The following is a 23,998-nucleotide window of genomic DNA, read 5'->3' on the forward strand; positions in this document are numbered from 1 at the left end:
GTACAAGCATTGCAGAGAAAGTAAGGAACAGATATCGCTCTCACTCAAATCGCAGAGAGGGCAGTCTGTGGTCAGAGGGGGGAGGGGCGGAAGTGTACGCGTTGCTAGCATTAGCATACGGTATGGTCCAGAGTTTTATTGTTCTTTGTGTAAGAGGGTGGCAGAGAGGGGGAGGGAGGCATGGCATGGTCGAGGTCCCCGAGATAAGGATTAGGGGCTGTGGGTGCTGTGTCCGCCAAGACACCGTGCACCTGCACGCAGCAGCAGAGCTGGCCTGGGGATCAGTGGAACCGTCACCACGAACCACAGATCCTGGAGTCCCGGTGAAGCATGTGCAGGACCTCTCCTCCTGTACACCCGCTGCAGCTCCGCCAGCTCGTCCATCTTGTCCATCTTGTCCCCCAGCGCCTCACTCCAGCTCCTCTCCCAGCGCTTTGCTCCACTTCTGCAGACTCGCCCCTCTCGTCACATCCCCGTGGGAATCCCTGGCAACTCACAGCAAGGAAGCTGACTGTTGGCAAGCAGAGCAAACAGTCGGGGCCGTGACACAAGGGTCCCCCCAGGCAGACTCAAAAGCTCATAAAAAAAAGTACAAAACACGACGCAAACGCAATAAAAGCTGTATCCCTGGTAGTCCAACTCCACAAGCATTTAGGGAAAAGAGACAGAAGCCCAAGTGGGTCAGAACCAGAAACCAGATGTGGCGCTCTTCTTTCTGGATGTGTTAGCATCTAAAGCTAACCTGTTTGTTTTGGTAGCATTAGCCACCTAGTATGGTCAGGATTTTACCTTAGTGTTGAGTAGAGTGCCTTAGGAATGACAGATTTTGTAGGCCAACCTGGAAATCAGCATCACCCTGGTTCCCTTGACAAAAAGGCAATGGGATTTTTCCAAGGGCTTTTAAATTACTGTACAAAATAAGCTCTGTGACAAACAAGTTTGACACTTGCATGTTTTTTTCAGCAATATAATCTTCACAGGTAAACACCACTTTTATGATTTTTGATGCCCAAATACAATTGCCAGAAGTAAAAAGCTACTGTTATGCTATAAACAAACTACACCATGGACCAGGGACTTCACCAGAGCTTCCAACTTGTAATTTGATTTAGCGCTTACCTCTTCTACAAATTCCTTTCCTCTTAGTGTGACCTGATCTAGCTAGTCATAATGGCTGCAGTTAGAATAATTTGCAAGTGTGTGGGTTTAAAACTAACGAGGCTGTAAAGATGGACTAGTGAGCAGATTAGACTCCGTGATGATGGTTTAATATCCCAGACTGCCTCTGAAGTGTCATTTAGCCACTTGTTAGCACCTTTTTTAAGACATGAAAAAGCAGTAAAACTAATGAGCGAGGTATTTACCAACGTATTTTATGTCACAGTATAAAACATAAAACAGTACCAGCCTTGTGTTAACCATATACCTAATTTCAGAAGTCTATCCAAAAACCCAGGGAACCACAAGTGTAAAAAATGAAAACTCAATTCCAGATTTTAGGGCTCACTACTACAGCACTCTATTAATTTGAGCTCTGTGTAACATTAGTTCTTTGGGTGAGGGAACTTGTGTTGAGGGTGGAAGTGCAGGTCCTTTGGTGTTTGGTAAAGTCACAAGGATGTCAGAGTGAGGTCTTACTTTTCAAACCACAGGGTGAGGTTGGTGGTGTGTCGGATCATCCTCAACAGGTTGGGAGAGTGAATCTCTTTGTCCTCTTTGGTCCAGACGCTGCCGACCAGCTCTGACGGCTGCACCGCCCTGCAGGAGGTCAGACAGGTGTGTGACAGGTACATATGTGGCAGGTGTGTGGCATGTGATGAGATCTTGTGCCATGAGTTCTCCTGATACAAAAAGGTGATATTTCTATTTCTAACTAAAATGCATGGCGTGTCGTTATGGTGCGTTAACTGTGGCCCAGACTCGACAGTGAATAGCGCTGAATGCTCATGCTAATGAGGTAAACAAAAGAGCCTTCCCCATCATCCCTGGTACGTGATTGGACAAAGCAGTGCCTTTGCCAGATTATGTCACCAGCCTCAGTTAGAAGCTAATGCACAGTTTGTGCACAGTTCATTTCATTACTGAAGATTTCTGAAAACTTGTGTTATAATATGATCTTGTCTCAGGAGCTAAGTGAATCTTCACACCCCTAGTGACAATTGTGTATTACTGGTGTATTACCTGTAAAAGTCAGATTCGAGCAGGGTGAGCTGGCGGGCGATCTCGATGGGGTGCAGCGTCATGAGGTCAAACTGCTCTGTGTTTCCTGGTTTACAGATGTGCCATTCGGTTGGAGGAGGGGAGTTCTGGAAGGTGATGCTGTGACTGGGCATGCTCACCTGCACTTGCTTTTTCCTTTGGATGATCTTAATGATCGACTCCACCCACTTCCTCATTGCCTTACCTGGAACACATAACATCACGTACTTGTAACAGCCTTCAGGCGTCTGAACAGTTTCAACACCTGAATGCCATTTTCCCTGATCTACAGTCAGATCCACTCAGTGTCACCTGTAACCAGAGACTGATCCTGGATCTGTTTATCTGGAGGTTCAAGAGCCCATGGCGGTTCTCCTTGTTTTCTGACTTATCTACAATGTACAACGGTGAATTATCATCTTAGACGAGACCTAACGTCTTATCACTCTAAGGGAATTCTAACGTAGCCATCTCTATTATTACTATTCACAAGAATGACCAACAAAGTTACAGCCTACTTTATGTATCCTTTGTGGGAGGCAGCCCATCTGGACAAACACAAAATGCTAACGAAAGTGCAGGATTGGTTCTTATGTAATATAATGTAAAAAAATGGACAGATGGTGGCTCTTCATAACCATTTGAATGCACAACATCTCAGAATATACTACACTGCCATGATTTTACCAGTGAAGACGTCTCACTCTGTTGAAGTTGTTGGAACCGCAGAAACATTCAGTTCACTCATTCAGTAGAGTTGGAGAGTGATGCCTCTCTGCCTCATGAACAGCAGACAGCATGTTGTCTGTGTCTCCACCGGTTGCAGTGAGATCACAGACGCAACAACAGCAAGTTTCATTTTATCCTGTCATTGATTTAGTCACAGAGTTGGGGCGTCCTGTAGGCGAGGAGTTAGGTCACGGTGCACCATGTACACTGGGCAGCACATTGCGTCTGCGCAGTTCAACTCCAACCACCGACATTTGTCCCAGGGAGACAGAGACTGCCACCAACTAAAGAAATGAAGACTAAAATGCCCCATCCCCAAAAAGCAACAACCAAAAAAAAAAAAAAAAAAAAAAAAAAAGTTAAAGCCAGCTTTTTTGCAGGGCTCTCCCGGCCTGGACTGGAATCTCACCAGTCTCATTTTGAGATCAAGTCACCTGTCAGTTACTTTTCAGCGCCTATAACTCATCATTGTTTTTACATTCATTCTAAAATGTCGCCTTTTTACATTCATTGGGCCAAGGTACTCTGCAAAAACACTTAGGTGCTGAGCCTAAGCATTTTTATGGTAAAAATCCTGTTTATAACACACACAAGATTTAGAAGTTATCACGCAAACATCTTGTGTAACAATCTTATGAGACACTGCGTCATTCTGGATGATCCTCTCAATGCTCCCATAACTGGTGCTTCCACAGGCATGTACCTCTGACAGAGGCGATGAACTCTTCCAGTCGTCTCAGCAGGTGAACATCTCTCTCAAAGTCGTAGAAGTGATGCTCCACCCAGTGACGACACACATTCAACACTCTGCAGGAGGAGGAGGAACAGGAGGAGGTTACAGACAACATCTGAAGGCTTACATCAGTCCAATCAATGTGTCTTTGTCTCCTTTTAAACTCTGTAGTTTTATAACTGAATGAAATGACTGTACACAGGCCAGCCCGTAGCGCTGCCTAGAGGCCACAGACTGTAGCATCTTCAAAGGGGCCACAGACATTATCCATGAATACACAGAGAGTGTGAGTGACTACATCAGCTGGTGCACGTCCATATGCACCCCACCTCGAACTGTGCGCGCCTTGCCCAAACAAAAACCCTGGTTTAATCGTCTTGCCCAAACAAAAACCCTGGTTTAATATGAACATAAAACAGAAAATCAGGAAGAGGCGCGAAGCTTTCAAGTCAGGGGACCAAAGGGAGTACATGAGAGACAGGGAGGAGCTACAGAAGTCCATCAGAGCTGCAAAGAGGGCATACTTCCAAAAACTGGAGAACTGTTACCTGAATAACAACACACGCAGTATGTGGCAGGGAACCCAGGCAGTCACAAACTACAGGAACAAATCAACAAACATAGCCCCCTGAGACACCACCCTCCCGGACAGCCTTAATAATTTCTATGCAAGGTTTGACAGGATGAACACAGACACCCCCTCAAAATCCCCCTCCTTAGAGAAACTGGTCCTCACACATGTTAACCACATGGCCCCGGACACTGTAGACCCCCTCCAGTTTGCCTACCGACCCAACAGATCAGTGGACGACACGACAGCTCTGGCTTTATTCCATGCCCTGAAACACCTGGACAACAGCACTACGTATGCTAGGATGCTCTTCCTGGATTACAGATCTGCATTCAACACCATTTGCCCGGGTAGGCTGATCGAGAAGCCGACAAACCTTGGGGTCCTGACTCCCACCTGTAACTGGATTCTGGACTTCTTGTCTGAAAGACCACAGGTGGTCAGAATGGGAGGGCAGGTGTCTGCTGAGCTCACAACCAGCACAGGTTCACCGCAGGGCTGCTGTCTCAGCCCCAAACTCTTCACCCTGTACACCCACAACTGTGTCTCCAACCATGACACAATCATCATCATCCTCATTAAATATGCTGATGACACCACCATTCTGGGCCTCATCAAGGGGGGAGACGAGTCGGGCTACAGAAGCTTGGTGAATGACATTCTAGTTTATGGAGAGGAGAAAAACCTCATCCTCAACATTAACAAGACAAAAGAAATAAGTAGACTTCACGAAGAACCCCTCCTGTCTGCTGCCTCTGACCATCAAAGGGACTGAGGTGGAGAGGGCTGACAGCCACAAGTTCCTGGGCCTGAAGGTGACATCTGACCTGATCACTGAACACAGCTACCACAGTGAAGAAAGTCCAGCAGTGGCTATACTTTATCAGGTGGCTCAGAAAAGCTGGTCTGAACCATCGCCCTCTCACCCAGGCTTATAGAGGACTGGTAGAGAGCATCCTCACCACTGGCATCACAGTCTGGTATGATAACACCACACAGGCAGAGAGGAAGGCTCTGTGTCGTAAAGACTGCAGAGAGGATCACTTGGACTGAACTGCCTGCTATGGACACACTGTACACACAGCGCTGTCGTAAAAGGGCAGAGAACATAATCAGAGATCCACTCCACCCAGCTCACACTCTGCTCAGAAACAAAAACTGCACCTACAGCCTCAGGCACAGCAGGGTGGACAGTATCATCACACCCAGAACTAGACTTTACAACAGCTTTTTCCCTGCTGCAGTAAGACTGATGGCAAATACTCCAGCTGTTATTTTGATGTGTCAGATACACATTTGCTGCAGATAGATAGATACGTAGATAGATACTTTATTACAGACTCAAGGTCCAGATGTATAAGTGCTAAAAAAACAAACAAACAATAAAACCATGAAACAATTCGCAATAAATAATAAAAAGATGATAACAAGAACAACAACCAATAAACAACTACCCTTTTAAAAGTAGGTATACCGGTGTTTCCAAAGTACTGAAGTACATTGCATGTCACTATATGCAATATTAGTCAGCAATAAAACAATGTTTCCAGAACTATTCAAACGACAAATAAATGTAGACATTAAATTTCTTAAAATAGCAGATAGTGTACTAATCCGAGATAACACAAACAATTCACTGGCACTCATCCATCTAGGCCTTTTCAATACTAACCTCAAGGCATCATTATAGGCCACTGTCAGTTTCCTAAGACTGCCTTTTTTATAATCAGACCATAGATGAGCAGTATACAGGGAGGTACAGTACGCTCTAAACAAAGTCAATTTTACTCCATCCAAGCACGAACCAAATTTCCAAACCAACACATTTGCTTGTGCATACAACATGCGGCCCTGCCGAAACATATCCCCGTCATCAGACAAGCAATCATTTATAACATGACCCAAGTACTTAACTTCATTACGCACCGTTAAAATGTTACCAGATAACTTAAATGAAGGCAATGCAAGGGACCTCTTTTGTGTGGAGTTGTACTTGACATCGTGAAGCTCCCCAAACAGAGAACATACATTTAAGAGTTGCTGAAGACCTGCTGAGCTGGGACTAAAGATCACCAGATCATCTGCATACATTAAATGATTCACTATTGTACCTCCAACCATACATCCTGTTTTACACAAAGATAGCTCCTTAGAGAGACCATTCATATAAAAATTAAACAAAATCAGGGACAGCAGACTACCTTGTCTTACCCCATTACAGTTCTGAAAGGGTGCAGATATACAATTACCCCATCTGACACACCTAGTCTGGTGGCCATACCAATATGACAAGCATCTCACAATATATTTAGGCACTCCAGCATCACACAATTTCTGGAATAACTTCCTGTGATTCACACGATCAAAAGCTTTAGAAGCGTCTAAATAAATACAGTAGAATTTTTACTTTTATATTTAGACTAGGTGTTCTTCTTTTTTTTTGGCTTTTAACTCTTTGACTAAGAGAGTCCTGCACAAGAATTCCTATATGCCTGGGTAGGGTAGAACTTTATTGATCTCACAGTGGGGAAATTCCAGTGTTCCAGCAGCAACAGAGAGCAAGCAACAAGACACCATAAGAACAGATACCACACACTGATCTTGATGGACAAATTCAGAAAGCAAGGAAAGGAAAAAAACACAAAAGACTACAGAGCTACTGGAACTCCCTGCCGCTCCGTGCGGCGCGTCTTAAAAAAACAATGAGAATACCCAAAAAACAAGACAGTACAAGCATTTCAGAGAAAGTCAGGAACAGATATCGCTCTCACTCAAATCACAGACAGGGCAGTCTATGGTCATGGGGGCGGAAGTGTACGCATTGCTAGCATTAGCATACGGTATGGTCCAGAGTTTTATTGTTCTTTGTGTAAGAGGGTGGCAGAGAGGGGGAGGGAGGTATGGCATGGTCGAGGTCCCCGAGATGAAGATTAGGGGCTGTGGGTGCTGTGTCCGCCGAGACACCGTGCACCTGCACGCAGCAGCAGAGACGGCCCGGGGATCAGTGGAGAACCGCCACCACGGACCACAGATCCTGGAGTCCCGGTGAAGCATGTGCAGGACCTCTCCTCCTGTACACCCGCTGCAGCTCCGCCAGCTCGTCCCTCTTGTCCATCTTGTCCATCTTGTCCCCCAGCGCCTCACTCCAGCTCCTCTCCCAGCGCTTTGCTCCACTTCTGCAGACTCGCCCCTCTCGTCACATCCCCGTGGGAATCCCTGGCAACTCACAGCAAGGAAGCTGACTGTTGGCAAGCAGAGCAAACAGTCGGGGCCACGACACAATGGTCCCCCCGAGGCAGACTCAAAAGCTCATAAAAAAGTACAAAATAAGATGCAAATGCAATAAAAGTTGTAGGTGATAGCTCAACTCCACAAGCATTTACGGAAAGAAGACATAGCAAAAAAAAGCAAACACAGAAGCCCAAGGAAACACGAAAATAAACACAAAAGAGGGACGAGGACTGGACTGTGTGTTTATGCATAAATGGCAAATAAAAATCTTGAATGTTGAAAGAGCTTCTCAGGAAACTTTCAAAAGTTGAGCAAGAAATAACACCTGTAAAACAATGTGTGTACAACTATACATACAACTAATTAGATAAGCCAATAAACCAATATGTGATGGCCTAAACAGAGAAAGTAAGAAAACCATTTGGAATTAACTGCATTTGTGAATAAATGTGTCCAAAGGCTCAACACAGAACAACCATGGAGGTCAAACAGAAACCCAGAGTAACAGCCAAAGGCTTAAAGGAATCATCAGGAGCCCATGGCAGGACACCACAGAAGAAGCTGCTGCGCTCCAAAATAAAACATCACTGCAGCTGAAGTCTGTCTACAGAGCAGCCGAACTCTTCACAGCACCACTGGGAAAAAGTTCACAGGGCTGATGAAACTAAGGTCAGACTGTTTGGGAAGAACATGTAGTGCTGTGTATGGAGACTGCACACCCACATGAACACATCATCCCAACAGTGAAGGGAGCATCATGGTGAGTGGCTGCTACACTGCCTCCGGGCCTGGTCAGCTGCCGTCACTGAGGGGAACATGAATTCAAGGTTTATCAAGGAATCTTCCAGAATAGCAGCAGGAAACACCCGTGCTGCAGCAGGAAAGTGACCCTCAACATGAGAGTTAATCTCCCATAGAATGACTTTGAAAAGAGAAAATCCACATTGTGGAGGGGTCCAGTCAGAGCCCAGACCTGAACCCAGCAGAGCGGCTGGGGACTGAACTCCAAGAGCATTCACACCAAATAGTCCTGAGCTCTATGAGGAACAATGGCCCACAGTCCTCCTGAACACTGTGCAGTTCTGATCCACAGCTATGCAAACAACTGGTCTGAGGAGGTTTCTTAAGTCCAAGGTCCTCTTTGTTTTTCCCCTGGCACTGGGAATGTTTAATAAAGACACAAAGACTGTGTGTTATTAGCTTCAGCACATTGTTTTTGTCTGCACATCTGACTTAGATCAGACCACTTTATGACAAATTAGAGCAGAAAACCAGGTAACTTTTTCTTTTCACTATTAAGAAAATATCGAAAAAGAACTTTAAAACTAAATAGGGATGAAATGTGGTCGATTACCACAGTTTGAAAAACTCCCCCACTGAAGGGTTAAATACTGTCCAGGATCAGCCAACATCAGCGGAGGTTCTCACACAGAAGCGCAGTCTGCAAAGTGGCTTTGTTTGGGTCAGTGAAAACACGGCACAGTGACAGGCCGAGCGGCAACGCTCTGGAGATTTTCATCTACCTAAGTCTGAAGCATGGGCGTATTTTGGTTTTTACAAGAGTCTTGAAGGAAACTTAACTGAAGATGATCACCCTGTCTGCAAAGCATGCAGGAAACAACTGCTGTGAAAGGAGCCAACACTTCAGATCATCTGTTTTGTCATCATAATCATCAGCCTCTACTGTAAGTTGACTTTTAGCTCAGTGCAGAATGTGAGGACTTCAGAATAGGCCAAACGGCTCGTCATTAGACCATCTGTGTTACCCACTCTTGTGAAAACACTTCACGTTGTTCTGCTGCTGTAGCCCCGTGTGTCCATTAGCCCACTGCACACAATAACATGCCGTGTAGTGCAGGTCTTTTAAAATCCAACAGTCATCAACTTTGTTGAAAAACCGTTCCAACAGGAAAAACACTAGCATCCTCTGTAATGATGTAAAGTGCTGGGCTCCTTAAACTGTGTTCTTAAGACTCATTTGTTTTTATGTGCTCAAATGTAACAGAGACAACTAAATATAAAAGTGTGTGTGAGAGATATTAATAATGTCACAAATTATAATTATGATAATACTAATAATACATTTGCTATTCCCTTGTTTACAGTGGAGATGCAGCGGGCAGACACAGTAATGCTACTGGGATATGGCTGTTATTTTTTTTAACATTTATGTACATGTGATGCATAGTGACACGAATAATTTTTCTGGTTTTCAAAATAAAACCTTAAATTAAGGATTGATTGTGATATTTTTGGTAACTTCATTTGTGATGTATATAATATATAAAAAAATAAAACCAACAAAGGAGAGATCAGGGTTACAGCTTTGTTAACCCCTCACAGCTCACTGAGCTGCAATGTCTGGCTCCCTCCACCAGGTGTCCTTCTCTACCTGAGCTGGACCGGCTGAACAAACTCTTTGCGGAATCGTTTGAGTTCAGCGCTGAGCGGCTGCTCTCCTCCTTCCATCTGATCCTGTTCGCTGGGCCTCGGCTCCGGGATCTCAAACCTGATACAACCGTAACATCACAGACCTCAGATCAGCTCAAGTCTTTATGTCGAAAAAGAATCAAGACAAAGCTCATGTTTTAAAGTCAAGAGTCAGTGCAGAAAAGTGAAACATTTACAGGTCCGAGTTCCTCTCTGTATGACGGCGTTGTTTAATATGTTTACATTTGAGATTTTATTTTACTGCTACAGTGTTTTCTTTATTTTTCCATTCAAACTTTTTATCTTGTGTCACTGTTTTGTTTTTAAATGACAAGTAGGATTTATTTAATTTGTCACATTCACCAATTTTCTCTGAAATAAGAATGAAATTTATCGAGCTGTTGTAAGAGACGTGCACACAAACAGGAAGAAAAACACTCATTTGACCTGAAATCATCAGAATCTAATCAAGCATAATGACTTCACTAAACAAATGGAACGCTAAATTAATATTCTGTGGGATTAGTCAGAGCTCACCTCTCCATAAGCAGGTCCAGCAGCTCCTGAGGTTTACAGAAAGATCTGTAGGTAGTCAGAAATGTTCGGACAAAGTTTGGATCTGAAGGGCAAAACAGAATCGGCTGATCAGAGACAAGAAAAAGACCACTGAGCAATAAATACACTGATCATTCTGATACACCCTTTGTTCTTTTCTTTGCCACGATGCTACCCTGTGACTGAGTCTCTCCTTCTTTGTTTGTTTGAAAAGGTCCATATCTGTAGTCTGAGCAATACGATTTCAGCAGCTGTAAACCCCATTACTTCTTCCTACAGCATAAAAAACTAAAATCATATACTAAAAACAAGGGTGAAGGGGAAAGATGACGTTTTAAAGATAATGAGGATTATCTGCTCCAGGTTTAAATTTCTTCTTTCTTGAGATCTCACTTCTGCATGTGCTACTGATCTGATCTATTTAACTTATTTTTGATGTCTGACACCATGTGGAGCTCTACTTGCTGACGCTCAAGTCAGCGGCCTGTATTTATTCATTCCAAATGTCTCACGATGACACAGGGTTGTTGTCAGAGCATTTCATCAACACTCCTGACGTAGGAACCCCTCCTGTCTGCACCACCAGCTGGAACCTTCAGAGGAGTCCCGACTGGGCAGCAGCTGCCAGGAGGTGGCGGTCACACACAGAGGTGTGCAGGTGCTGTGCGGGAGAGACGTTGCGGACACTGAGCTCACAAAAAGACGCGGTATGGACACAAACTGAGTAGGTCTGTGACAGATCCTGTGCAGGATGCAGCTGCTCCATCAACAACTGTCTCTAGTTTTAAGTACCATCTTTATCCCTTATCCCTATTTATCTCATTTCAATGAACATTCCTTTGTTGTCTGCATTGTTTACTGTCTGTTTATACTGCTTTTTCTGCATTGTTTGCACTGTTTGTTGATGTTAATACTGCTATTTTGTTATATTACACAGCCTTATGCTGGCTTACTGTTTTGCACATTGAGAGCCGATGTACCTGAGTCCAATTCCTCGTGTGTTTGTCACACCTGGCCAATAAAGCTGATTCTGAACACATGCTGCCTCCACAGAAGCTCATCAAAACATGATGGTATTATTAAGATGGAGGTGCAGCCTTGCAACAGCCGACAGCGTGAGCCAGAATCAAACTCTGATACTCTTGCAGCTCCACTGATGGTGCACAGAGTCCTTCACCAGTGAAAAGCCTGCTGCATTTATGCAGCTCTCTGGTCTCCCTGGATTTGTTGGTCATATGATCTGATGTGGCTCAGAATATTACCCACAATTTCCAGCTAACTTTAATAGGAGGAGATTTATTTTGTCCAACAATTGCATAATTCTCCTAAAACAGTACCTGAACCTGTTGGGGACCAGATATGAGATGTGCACAATTCTGACCCTGAAAACAGACTGAATGAAGTCTCTGCAGTTAACTCAAAGTCAATACAATTTAATGCAGTATAATCTGAAGGTGCTCTTTACCTGTGCACCAACAGATCATCGTCTGGCATATGGAATTAGCATCAAATCAGAAACAGCTTAGAGTCAAGTTTGTGGTACGAACTGAATCTTGTTTGAGTAATTACGTCTCACCTGTGTGACAGCACACTTTACCTGCATACATGTGGAAGGTGAGCCTCTCAATCAGTTTCAGGACTGTCCCTGCTTTGATGATGGGGATCCCAGACTTAGACTGGACATTCTCCTCGAACACGACATTCTCCTCCGAGTCCGGCTCAGCGAACCGATACACCTCAGCCCCTGGCAGTCTCATCTGCTCCTCCTTCTCCTCCTGCAGCATGGCTGAGTCCAGCATGCGCTCAAGCGTGCTGCGGTACTGCAGCGAGATCAGTGCCGCCATCCAGCTGTTCTTCTCCTCGGCAGACTTGGCGGCAAACACCACACTGTTCCCGTCCTTCAGGATGATCTCAAAGGCATGCCGGTACTCACCTTCCTTGTCATCCTTGTCGTTGATCTGCACTTTACGCATGAAGAACTTCTCTTTGAGCCGGTACTCTGCAGTGGAGCTAGTACCGGTGAGCCGTGGTGGGCAGTGGTTGGATTTGCAGCAGATCATCAGGCCATCAAACAGGAAGATGTGGCGCTCGTGTTTGGCACCGATGCGGGTCAGTGTGCCCTCCATGATGAACTCGTTGCAGCATTGGCCAATGTCCTTCCCCTCCCAGCCATCAATGTTCTTCTGGATCTCGTTCATCTTCTTGATGGCCAGGTGCTTCCCCTTCATCTGATGGCTGTAGAAACGACACGCTGACTCGCTGCACACCACAGAAGAAGAAGGAGAACAAGACAGAGTTAATCAGCACTCTTCAGTCTGTGTTCAGGGAGGAAGCCAGCCTGACAGAATCTGGATCTGAGATGTAGTCTGCTTTCTGTAATGATGGAGGTGTTGGCACTAAGGCATGAACTCTAACTTTACATCAAAGGAAGAGTTCACTGGGAGTTCCCCAGCACAGCTCCTCCTCAGTCTTCATCAATAACAGCTGCTGGTGAAATGAGTACGACCCGGGATGCCTGAACACACCACAGGCACTGGGGTCGGTTTCATAAAGACTGACTTTCACTGTGGCTTACCTCTAACGAACAGCCCAACTTTAGACAGACATCTAAAGCTACAGTCACATCCAGCTAAAGTTTCCCAAACCAGTTGTCCTCAGACCAGATCTGGGCCACCTGCGTTATGTGCTCCTAGACCCGATTCCTCTCCGACCTCTGACTGTGTGAGTGCCGTCAGAATGGTCAGATCAGAATCCATGTGGTCATTTTAACATCTCCTCCTCTGCACATACGGCCTGTCGTCATCGGCCCCTCATGGACTGGTAACAGTAAACATGGAGGAGAGCGACGGGGTCAGTGGAGAGACCAGGACGTTTCACATGTGGTGGACGTTTATAGAGAAGCTTCTGATCAGGACAAACTGGAAGGAACATATCGTAACCCAGTGGTTTGGGAGGAAACTGGGCCATTTGACCGTCACACACACCACCTGGTTGTTGTTCTTGTGTGCATGTGGCTCACATTTCAGTTACATCTATGCACCGTGCGGTTTAGGAGCTCAGCGGCGTTCACACTGGAGCTGGGTACACGGCGCTGACACACACAGACGGGAAAGCAGCAACACAAGATGAACACTGCGCATTAAGGTCTGAAATGTGAAGGCAGTCAAAATATATCTGGTGCACAAAGCTCTCAACTATCTTAAGTAGGAGTAATTTCCTATGAATTCTGAGTAAATTAAGACATTTTCAAACTAGAAAACATGGCTGAACGAACCGCAAACCACTCAGCTCCCTTCGATCTCATCCTGGGTTGGAGGGTTTGTCCTGGACCTCATTAAAATCCCCCACTGTCACAGCCCTAGGATGACGTTGTGTCCTCTGACTGCACAGCTTTGGAATCCATGGCCACAGAAAAACACTGATGAATTCAAGTGTCTGCTTCAAGTCTCTCACTGAACACACTGCAATAAACCAGCAGATCCACTGATATTTATGACAGTCAAACAAAGAACAGAGGCTTTGTTCTACTTTTCAGTGTTATTTTCAACCATCAATAATCAGCAGTTTCCTGACACCCAGGTTTCACAGGAAACACACTGAAACAGCAACAATGCCTCTGAACGTTTCTGGAGGAAGCAGCAGAGTCCACTTTGAACTCTTCTTTGCTCTGGATTTTGCCTGTCAGGCTATAAACAAGCTCTAATTGATAGAGTTAACTGGAGACACCACTAGTGCACAGTTTTTCTGTTAAAGTCAGTAAATATAGTTTCCTCTTAAACATCATCAGAGATTAAGCAGTAAGTACAACATCGCTGATCATAAATGATCAGGTGTCCATTAGTGAAATGTGTGCTTTGGAGTAGAGTTAGAGTGTGGATTCTTCAGATAGTTTTATTTTCTGTTAGTCTGACAGCATCACAGAAGGAACCCGCTATCTCATAATGTGGTAATATTTGGTTCACAAAACAATCCAGCTCAGACCTTTAACAGGTTTGTGCCACATGCAAATTTAGTCTACCCCACTCTGCCGATCAAACCACATGGTATGGTTGAAAGGTCTGGAAAAAGCCTGAACCTTGAGTTGAATTGTTTTGTTAAAGCCAGCAAAGCATGAATAAGAGTGAGGTTTCTGTCTACTACTTCCTCTTCACACTGAAGCAGCTGTGGGCTATGATTCATCTGCCTTCAGCAGGTAAGCACACACTGACACAGAGCTGCTCCTTTATTTCATCTTTGGGTTGTTTTCTACACTTGCATCTTGTGACAGCTGGGTGAGCTCTAATTGGACGACACGCTTGGTACAAACCAGCAACGCTGCTGTGATGGCCGCAAGTTCCAACAGCAAGTGAAGAAGACCTCTGTTCAGCTCAGACAAACACACCGGGACATCATCATGGCCACCTGCAGACCATTTTGTAGGTTAGGATTAACCCAACATCGTGAACAGATTTTCGAAACTCACAGAGGTGGTTTAAAAAATAAAATCTATAAACTCACAGTGAAATGAAAAATGCTGTTGCAGTTTCAGATTCAGATTCAGATTCAGTGAGTGCTGGAACAGTGAAGGGTCTGGGTTACAAGTGAACACAGGTTGTTGTAATCATTCATCCAGATCTCTCATGTTTCTAATGGAGAACATGATCCACACAGCTCTCTGTCACATATAAATACGTTTATAAGTTAAAATGTTGACCAGCTGATGGCGCTAAATGAAAAGTCAGAGGATTAAGTTATTACAGTTCATCCTGAGTGGAATGCAACATCTGAACCGCATTTCATCACAATCATCCATAAGTTGTTTGATGTTTCAGTCTCGTCCAAAGTGCTGGACCAGCAGTTTACTGTCACACTCAGAAGACAAGCAAGAAGAAAACAGACAAAAGGAAAACGTTTGCCTTCCGCAGAGTCAGACCTTTCCTGTATGAGTGTCCTCGAACGCAGCAGCAGGCCATTTACTAACAAACACCACTGTTCTCAAAAACCAAGTTGACTAAAGACGTTTCAGCTCTAGCCACAGTGACTCTGGCAGAAATCAAGTGAAGCTAAAGAAAAGCGTTTTCTGACCGATGGCTGGTACAGAACCTGGACAGTAACAAAACAATGGTCAGCTCCTTTATTTTCCCTAATCAGGTTACAACATAAACCTCCGACCAATGCAGCAGCGTCGCCCAGCACCCCGCCTGCAGCTCACACACAAAGACAGAACAAGTGAAGTCACCTACGTCCTCATATCCACCTGCCAGTCATCCACCCATTTGATCTCTTCTTCTTCAATTTCAACGGCCCATAGCAGTCGTTTCTTTCTAACAGAGAACAATAAGCGGCACTGCCCAGATACTGACGCTACGCCCTCCACTCACTCCAACCTACACCACTCACGAACCCCCCACCAACACCTCCCTCCTCCTGGTCTATTTTAGTCCAGAGGGAAACAGGGAGGATGGGAGGAGTCCAACACACCACTGTGTACTGAGAGTATGTAATGAGCATGTGTACTGGGAGTGTGTCTGTGTGCAAGTAAGTAAAAATTTGTTTACATATTACTTTTCAAAACTGAAGTTACAAGGTTCTTTACCTTTAAACACACAAATACCCTAATCAACCTGCCTAAATGAGCAGAGAGCAAAAGACAACCAGGTCAGAAGCAGACTGAATCTCAAGTGGGAGACGATTCCACAATTTAGGAGCAACTGCCGCAAAGGTCGCCACAACTTCTGAGTCTAGATCTAGGCCCCCTTAAGAACAGCTGGTCAGAAGGTCTAAGAGGTCTACTGGGTGAATATCATTATAAAATGTGTGTCCCGAGAGTGTGTGAAGCTGTTCTGTGGGTTTTACTGTTTTAACCCTAACTGTGTGTAAATCCTGTCGTTTTCAGTTCTACCCCAGTGCCACATGTGAACCTCGATGCCCAGAATCTCATGCAGAACCCTGAGACTTCCTGGACAACCTGAAGCCCCATCTGTATACAGATGTATGCCTGCTTATGTAGGCGCGTGCAGGTGTTGTACCTGAGCCTCCTCTTGGCGAGGCTCCTGGAGCAGATCCTCTCCATGCTGCTCTGCAGGTTGAGCAGAGCTGTGATGGCCTGTTTCAGACACTCTTTATCCTCGTCATCCTCACTCTTTTCCTCCAGTTGCTACAGAAACACAAGGGTGGGACATCATGTGACCTCATGCAATGCTGAACATTAAGCTTTTTCAGACTCTCAGATTTCAGCTGAGATGTTTTACTTGCCCTGTAGCCACACTTACTTGCCAAAATGGAAAATGAAGGCCTATAAAAAAAATAAAGAAAATAAATAGCAATTTGGGCAATTATTGTACTTTAATAAAGCACAACACAAAAACTGGATGTGCTGAAATAAGCTAATTAATGTGGGTATTAATACATCTCTTAGGTAGGCTAGTGGTTAAGGCCCCGGGTTTCGAATCCAGGTTGCGTCAGGAAGGGCATCCGGCGTAAAACATGTGACAAATGTCAACATATGAGTCGTTAGAGTGACGATTCACTGTGGCGACCCCTAAACGGGAAAAGCCGAAAGTGACTATTAATATATCTTTTATCTCTCCAGAACAACATAAGAGGAGAAAATTACAGCACTATTCATGCACTAATATATGTAAAACGATGGGCTCGCTTTTGCTAACCACTTTGTGACTAATAATACTAAACCTCAATGTGTTTCGCCTTACATCTAAAAGGACACCATGAAGAACGCCAGGTTTAGATTTAAATGCACAGTAGTGGGGCTGATAGATATCTTACATTTTTTTAAAATGCTGAGTCAAAGCCAACAGATGGCACTCATTATTCCATTACACATATAATATTAACTTAGTGTGCTTGAGATCAGAACTGCCATACAGTCAGGAACACAACCTCTGATTGATCAACAAGTCAGGAACACAACCTCTGATTAGGGAAGCAAGCAAGCACTAATGTCGAGCTCCCCTTTGTGACATCATGTGACATCATGTGACGGTGATCAGCACCTCTTCAGGTCTTTTGTCTTTAACAGAGAGCAGCTCGGTATTTCAACATGTGGAACCAAAAGTCAGTCACACCTGCAGAGACAAGCGAACTGCCAAACATTACACAGATAGTTTTAGGATCGACAGTGGACCAGGACTAGACCTTTTCAGCCAATGTAGAGACAGAAGATGGATCACAGAGAACAAAAACAAAACCAAGTCAGACCCATACCTGAACTGGGCCAAACTGGACCTTGTTAAGCTGTTTTAGAGATTGAGGCTGGTGAATATGGTCCACAAAGAAGTGTATCAGCACAAGACTAGACTAGAACCTGGCCAAAAGACTGACAGATCTGGTTTGCAGAAGCTGCAGGACCAGAACTGATCTGGCATGATCAGGATCCGGACCAGGCCTGACCAGAGCTCAGTCCAGGTCCGACAACAGAAGGTGAACACAAACAAAAGAATACATCAGAACCTGGGGCCTATTTCAAGAAGGCCGTTTTGTCGAAGCTCAGAGTTTGTTAACCCCGAAATGAGGGCAACTCGGAGTTTTCGGTTTCAGAAACGGAGGTAACTTAAACCCGTGAAGCGGGGTAAGTTAAACCCGTTTCACAAAGAGAGGTAATCTAAACTCAGAGTCAGTTACTATGGCAACTTACTCTGTGAACCTAACCTGGTCGGGAGCAGGTTTTATTCGGGAAACTCAGAGTTTCCTCCGGGTCTCCGCCCCTTTTTAAAGTGAAAGGTGTTTAATACCTCATTTAATCTTTCAGTACATTCATAGATTGCACACGTTTCCGTCACGCAGAGACCAAAATGGCGTGTCCATTCATAGAGGATCCTGTAGATGAGGACGCTGTAGTAATTCGCAGGGAATTGCATTTACGTCGGGAGAGGATATTGAGGCCACGAGTTGATTTTTTGTCATATCCACATGTATTTTTATTTGAGCCCATTAGTAAGGCCACAGTATGTAGAATAGTTCGGAAAGTGTGCCTCGCCCTCAAGCGCTTTCTGTGAATTTTTGTTGTGTTTCCTGGGCACAAACCCCTCAGAGCCATTAAAGAGGAGTTTCACAGGATTGCAGGTTAGTGGTATTGAATTCGTTTCAGTAAGGCTGATCTGAAAAATGATGATCAGTTAATAACATCTTGCTGTGACCTCTGGAAATAAACTAATAATTAGAATCCCCTTCAGGATTTCCTAATGCGGTTGGATGCATTGATGGCACACATATTTCCATCAATGCACCTACATGAAAATTAAAATTCAATTCTTATATTATTACATCAGTGTTGGGTCAATTTTTAAAAAAGTATTTTGATTAATGTAATAATTACTCTCCATAAAACGTATTGGATTATTTATTAATCATTACTTTACAAATCCCATATCAACCACAATAGGAATTTTAAGAAAGGGTAGACATAAAACTGCACTTTTAATTCGTACAAAAATCGGTATTTTATGCAATTACTGAAGTTACTCATTCAATTATTGAAGAATTAAGAACCATTCCTTACTTTACAAGTGACAAATAATAACATTACTAACATTATTTAGTAATTACTTATACCGAACACTGTATGATTAAAATGTAAACGTACGCATTGACTCGGGCAGCTATTTTCCCCCAAGCTAACTCTCTCTCTTTCGCCGCTGCAGCCGTGTTGCTTCTTTTACGGAATATGGGCTCGTAGTCACTATATGCTTGTAGTAGCACATCCATTTCTGTCGGGAAAAACGCAGACCTATTTTGGCTTGGTCCTGTTGCCATGGTGACTCGTAATTTCTTCACTCCATTGTTCAGGGCTTTTTATAGTCGCGTGGCACGCGCCTAACTCTGAGTCAGACAACTCAGAGTTGATTAAACCAACTCTTTTCAGCTGTTCTGAAACCGAAAACTCAGAGTTTTCCAACTCTGAGTAAGTCAACTCAGAGTTCAGGTTTGAACTCTGAGTTTGTTAAACCGCCTTCTTGAAATAGGCCCCTGGTCTGCAGTATTCTGTTCTGTTCCTTCAAAGTCCAGAATCAGATAGAGATCAGGATCAACACACCACCACCACTCCAAACCCCCCCTCAGCCCTGAAATAATCTGCAGAACATGACTGAAGGTATTTCAGAGATTTAACCTCTGTTGGGACAAAGGAGCTTACAGCTGCACAGTAAAACAGTCCTAGAACAGGACTGGACCCACAAGATGCTGATCTGACTGGGAACAAGTAGCTAACATCGGTTTTGATACTGGGAATCAGGGTGGAGTTAGGTGGGACAGACTGGTATCCAGAAATTGGTTTAATATCTCTAAGTTGACTGCTGCTTGTTGCTGTATTTGGAGACCTGTCAATCAACCTGAGAGTGACAGCAGCATCCAATGAGATGGGCCGAATTTTGCACACGGGCATGGCTACACATGGACAGATTCAGAAACTTGTCACAGGCATCGTGTTGAAACATCATAAGAATTTCACAAACAAACACCAGAAGTCATAGATAAATGTTCATAAACCTAGATATTTATCTAAGAGTGAAGTGGAGAAGCTACTCCACCTGATTCACGTCACTTAGTACTACTGAGGTTCTTCAGTGCTTTTACTGATACAGGAACTAATTTAGACCACAGACTCGCTTATGTTTTGAGGTGAGTCAGATTTTTAATCACACTTCAGCCATCTCTATGGAGGCCCGGTCTTCCTGAACTCTGTCAGGCAGGGTCCACGGGGGGGGCTCCTGGTCTACACTTACATGTTGTTATGTAATGAGGTGTTGTACAGGTGTAGTGGTCTCACCTTGATGATCTCAAACAGGTGCAGACAGTGGTAAACAGGAGTGAGCAGCAGCCTGGGCAAAACATACTGAACCGCCTCTTTAAAACCTTCACAGATGGACTGAAGACAGAAAGACAGTTTTATCATCACCATCGTCATCACCTCTACCAATGTTTACAGTCTGTCAGGATGAGAAGCTGCTGCTGCTCTGGAACGTTTCGTTAGTGCTTTTTAATGTTTCCCCAATGTTACTGCAATGGTTTGTTTGATCACTGGGGGTGTGACAATACACTTAGCTCATGAGATGAGACAATTAAACCACATCAGGTTTACAAGAATGAGACGAGATCATATTTTAAAACTATTTTTAAGAAATCTTCAATGACGAAATACATGACTGGAAAAAGTCTTTTGACTGAAAGTCACAAAACGCGAAACACTGCAGGAGCATTTTGAATGGGTTTAACTAATCATCTTGTAATGAATTAACACATGCAGTAAAACAACATCCAAACACTGTAGAAGGTTCGGCCACAGACTCGGCTGACCAGCTTCTCTCCTGTAGGATCTCACGAAAACTCAATGGAAGCTCATGAGCTGGAATTGTGAATGAAGCCCCTCACATCGACTAATCACAATGTGGCCGTATTGTACACACCTACAACACTCCCCCTGCAGCCCCTCACACCCTGACCAATGCAGCCCTGTGCACTGCAACAGCAGGGAGTTATGTTTTTGATGGAATGCGAGTGAATCATCACTTTGCCTCACACGCTGTCATACTAGGTACTGCCTGGTTCTATTATGTACGGATATCGCGAGACAGCTTTTGCCTCATGTTTTAATATCATGACATCTCAATTGTCTATGTAAAGCATAGTATAGGCTACAACTGCCTTTGAAGATCTGTTATTGAGCGTTTGCCAGTGAAATGCACTCTGGGAGTTGTGGTCTTCAGTATTTATGTCCACAGACTCCTGGTAGCTTTGACCCAAACGATGTTTTCTAACACAGTGGGTCAGCTTTTGTCCTGATGGTTGAACAGTTTCCTGTCACTGTGGGGAAAATTAGTTTCACTGCAGGAACCAGGTGCAGCTGAAGTAACTCCTCACACTGAGCTCATCTCATATCAGAGTCAGGGGGCGGGGCTAACCTGTAGGTGGAAAGCAGCTCCGGGTTTAGAAACCTGACTGAGGAAGTGTTCGTGGAAACCAGAGCGCAGGATGTCCTGAGCGTACGTCTCATAGGGGTCAAAGGCCAACTCCTGTCAATCAAATCACAAGTCACAAAAATCCAGAGATAACCAATCACACACGGGTACAGGTGTACAGACCTCAGCCAGGTCCTCAAAGCAGCTTCCCACCAGAGGATGGGGACTTCCTTCATCTGTCATCTCCACCGTGTCCTCGAGCAGACCCAACAGCTTCACAGTCACCTCGTGTATATCAACAATCCGACTGAAGATACTGTCCACATCCTGATAGAAACAGATCAATCAGACTGATCAGGCAGAGACAGATCAATCAGGAGGATAACACACAGATCAACCAGATACATACATGCTGAGAGAAGAGCATGGAGCTGGAGGTGAAGGGCTCCCTGAACACCTTGATGAGCAGGTTGAGCTGTCTTAAGTACTGTCGACCGTCCGACATGAAGCTCCGCACCAGCTCATAGTAACTCTGCTCCTCATTGGCTGACGGCTCCTCATCCATCAGAGGGAAGCCACTGATGTCCTCCTCATCCTGGTGGAACATGTCCATCAACACCTGCACACAGGGGAGACAGACAGGTGACAGACAGATAAGACAGACAGGTGAGACAGAGACCCAGAAAGGTGAAACAGTGTCCCTGCACTCTCACTGAATTGAGCATCACTGTGTGTACTGGGCAGGTACCTTGTCAGCACACATGGCCACGGTGATGTCCTGCTGCGAGATCTCATAGTGACGGATGTTCCTCACGTAGTTCCCGGCCAGTTTCAGGATGTCGGCAGAGATGTACTCCAACACTGCCACCATGTATACTGACACCTGGTGGTCAATCTTATACCCCAGCACCTCCTGCCAACACAGAGCATCATGGGAAACAAAAACAGATGCCATAGTTATAATGCAGCAAGGGTGATGATAATGACGCAGTGATAGTGATGATGATGCAGTGACGATACCTTGAGCAGTGGGTGGATCTTGTCAACCGGCAGAGCCAGCGGGTTCCTTCTCTTCCTCTTCTCGATGGCTGCTTGAGCGTCAGCAATTGCCCACTTATCAATCGGATGAGGGAAACTCTTCTGAACTCGCTCCTGGGTGAGGGGGGTAATGTGTGAGGAGTTTTTTTTTGGTACACATCGGGGGGCCACTGAACTGGAATAAAACTCACTGCATCGTAACATACTTGGCAATAAAGTTTATGACTGACTGATTGATTGAGAACAACTGTGGTGGCTGGCTCCAAAAACTGCAGCCACCTCGATCCTGTGAGCATTACATCAGGGCAGGTCAGGATCAAGTCAGACACAAAACTAACCAGCTGCACTGCCCGCTGATCAATTCTATGCAGATCTGGGTCATCTTGAACGTGCCTACAAACAACACGCTGTCTGCTGTTAGCCGAAAATCATTTGTGAGGTAAAGAGGCATCACTCTGTAACACCACTGAATAATTAGAGTTCCAACAACTCCAATAGAGTGAGACAGCTTCACTGGTAAGAGCTGATCTCACATCAGTGATGGAAATGCAGCCATTAGGGTTTTGTTTTTTAAAACCCAAAGCCGGGGGTGTAGGATTAGTCTCAACACAACCGGGTGCAAACACAGAAGACCAGGTGCTTGTGTTATTATTAGCATCTGGCTAACCACAGCCCTCAAGCTGCTACTGGACAAGCTAACAAGCTGTTAATAACAGTACGTTACTCACACCATCCCAGTGTTAGCTAAATAATAATTACATAAATGGTGTCAAGACGCTTCAGAGTCCGGTTTACATACAAAAACTGCAACCTTTAGTGAATACTCAAAAATGAGCTCTGAGTGATCAGCTCAGAGCTTTTAGGAATTAGGTGTCAGCAGGCGCTGTTGAACTCTGCATTTGCATAGCAAGCTTGGCTTTCAGATTTGTGTTGCCACAAATTTGCTTTGACCATGGTCGTTGGAAATCAGGATTTCTAAGAAGTGGACTGACACTGCCCCCTTCAGCAGAATAATGTGGAAACACCCCGTTATTGACAAACTGCACAGGCACCACTCAGTACAATAGAAGTCTGATATTTTATTGCATATAAACATTAAAAAAAGCATCGTATTGAGCTTAGGGGGTCTTTAACATTTAACCCTTGTTAACCCTCTTTAACACCTGCTGCTTGGCTGTCAAGTGAAAAGCTCACATCTGCCACATGTCAAATCAAGCTGAACCAGTCCTGCACAGGTCTACCCCCCAAACCCACAAGGTTTAGTACCAGAACTGACCATTACCCACAACTGTCTCTAAGCTAGATCCAGACTGGATCCATCCCATTACTTAAAGACCTACTACAGTGACTCAGATAGCACTCATGCAGTTTGTTTAAGCAGGAATTAATCTGAACGTGACGTCCTGTCTCATTCACAGTGTGTCTGTAAGTGTGTATTGGGTGTGTCACCTCGACATCCTGCACAGTGCGTGGTTGAGCCTGGCACAACATGCTAAGCAGGAGCAGGATCAGCTCCTCGATGTACTGGAGCGCCTCCTGCTGGGACACCAGGTTAGGATGCACCTGGTTCAGTACCTGCAACACATACACATTCAAACATGTTCATAGAGCTTCTGGTAA

General features: G+C 44.7%; 1 protein-coding gene across 1 annotated transcript in view; it reads right to left on the reverse strand.

Moving 5' to 3' along the window:
* Positions 1-23,998, reverse strand: part of sos1 (son of sevenless homolog 1 (Drosophila)) — a 65,147-nt gene that overhangs the window by 36,172 nt on the left and 4,977 nt on the right. The window contains exons 2-15 of the mRNA XM_020620279.1: positions 23,828-23,953; positions 22,361-22,492; positions 22,089-22,253; positions 21,750-21,959; positions 21,524-21,667; positions 21,344-21,454; positions 20,212-20,310; positions 16,457-16,584; positions 12,046-12,707; positions 10,431-10,512; positions 9,856-9,972; positions 3,632-3,735; positions 2,182-2,404; positions 1,639-1,758 (exon numbers count right to left, since the gene is read on the reverse strand). Coding sequence (XP_020475935.1) covers positions 1,639-1,758; positions 2,182-2,404; positions 3,632-3,735; positions 9,856-9,972; positions 10,431-10,512; positions 12,046-12,707; positions 16,457-16,584; positions 20,212-20,310; positions 21,344-21,454; positions 21,524-21,667; positions 21,750-21,959; positions 22,089-22,253; positions 22,361-22,492; positions 23,828-23,953 — 2,423 coding nt within the window. The remainder of the gene's footprint in view (positions 1-1,638; positions 1,759-2,181; positions 2,405-3,631; positions 3,736-9,855; positions 9,973-10,430; positions 10,513-12,045; positions 12,708-16,456; positions 16,585-20,211; positions 20,311-21,343; positions 21,455-21,523; positions 21,668-21,749; positions 21,960-22,088; positions 22,254-22,360; positions 22,493-23,827; positions 23,954-23,998) is intronic.

This window comes from Monopterus albus, unplaced genomic scaffold (genome assembly GCF_001952655.1).
Source record: "Monopterus albus unplaced genomic scaffold, M_albus_1.0 scaffold235.1, whole genome shotgun sequence".
NCBI classification, from domain to species: Eukaryota; Metazoa; Chordata; class Actinopteri; order Synbranchiformes; family Synbranchidae; genus Monopterus; species Monopterus albus.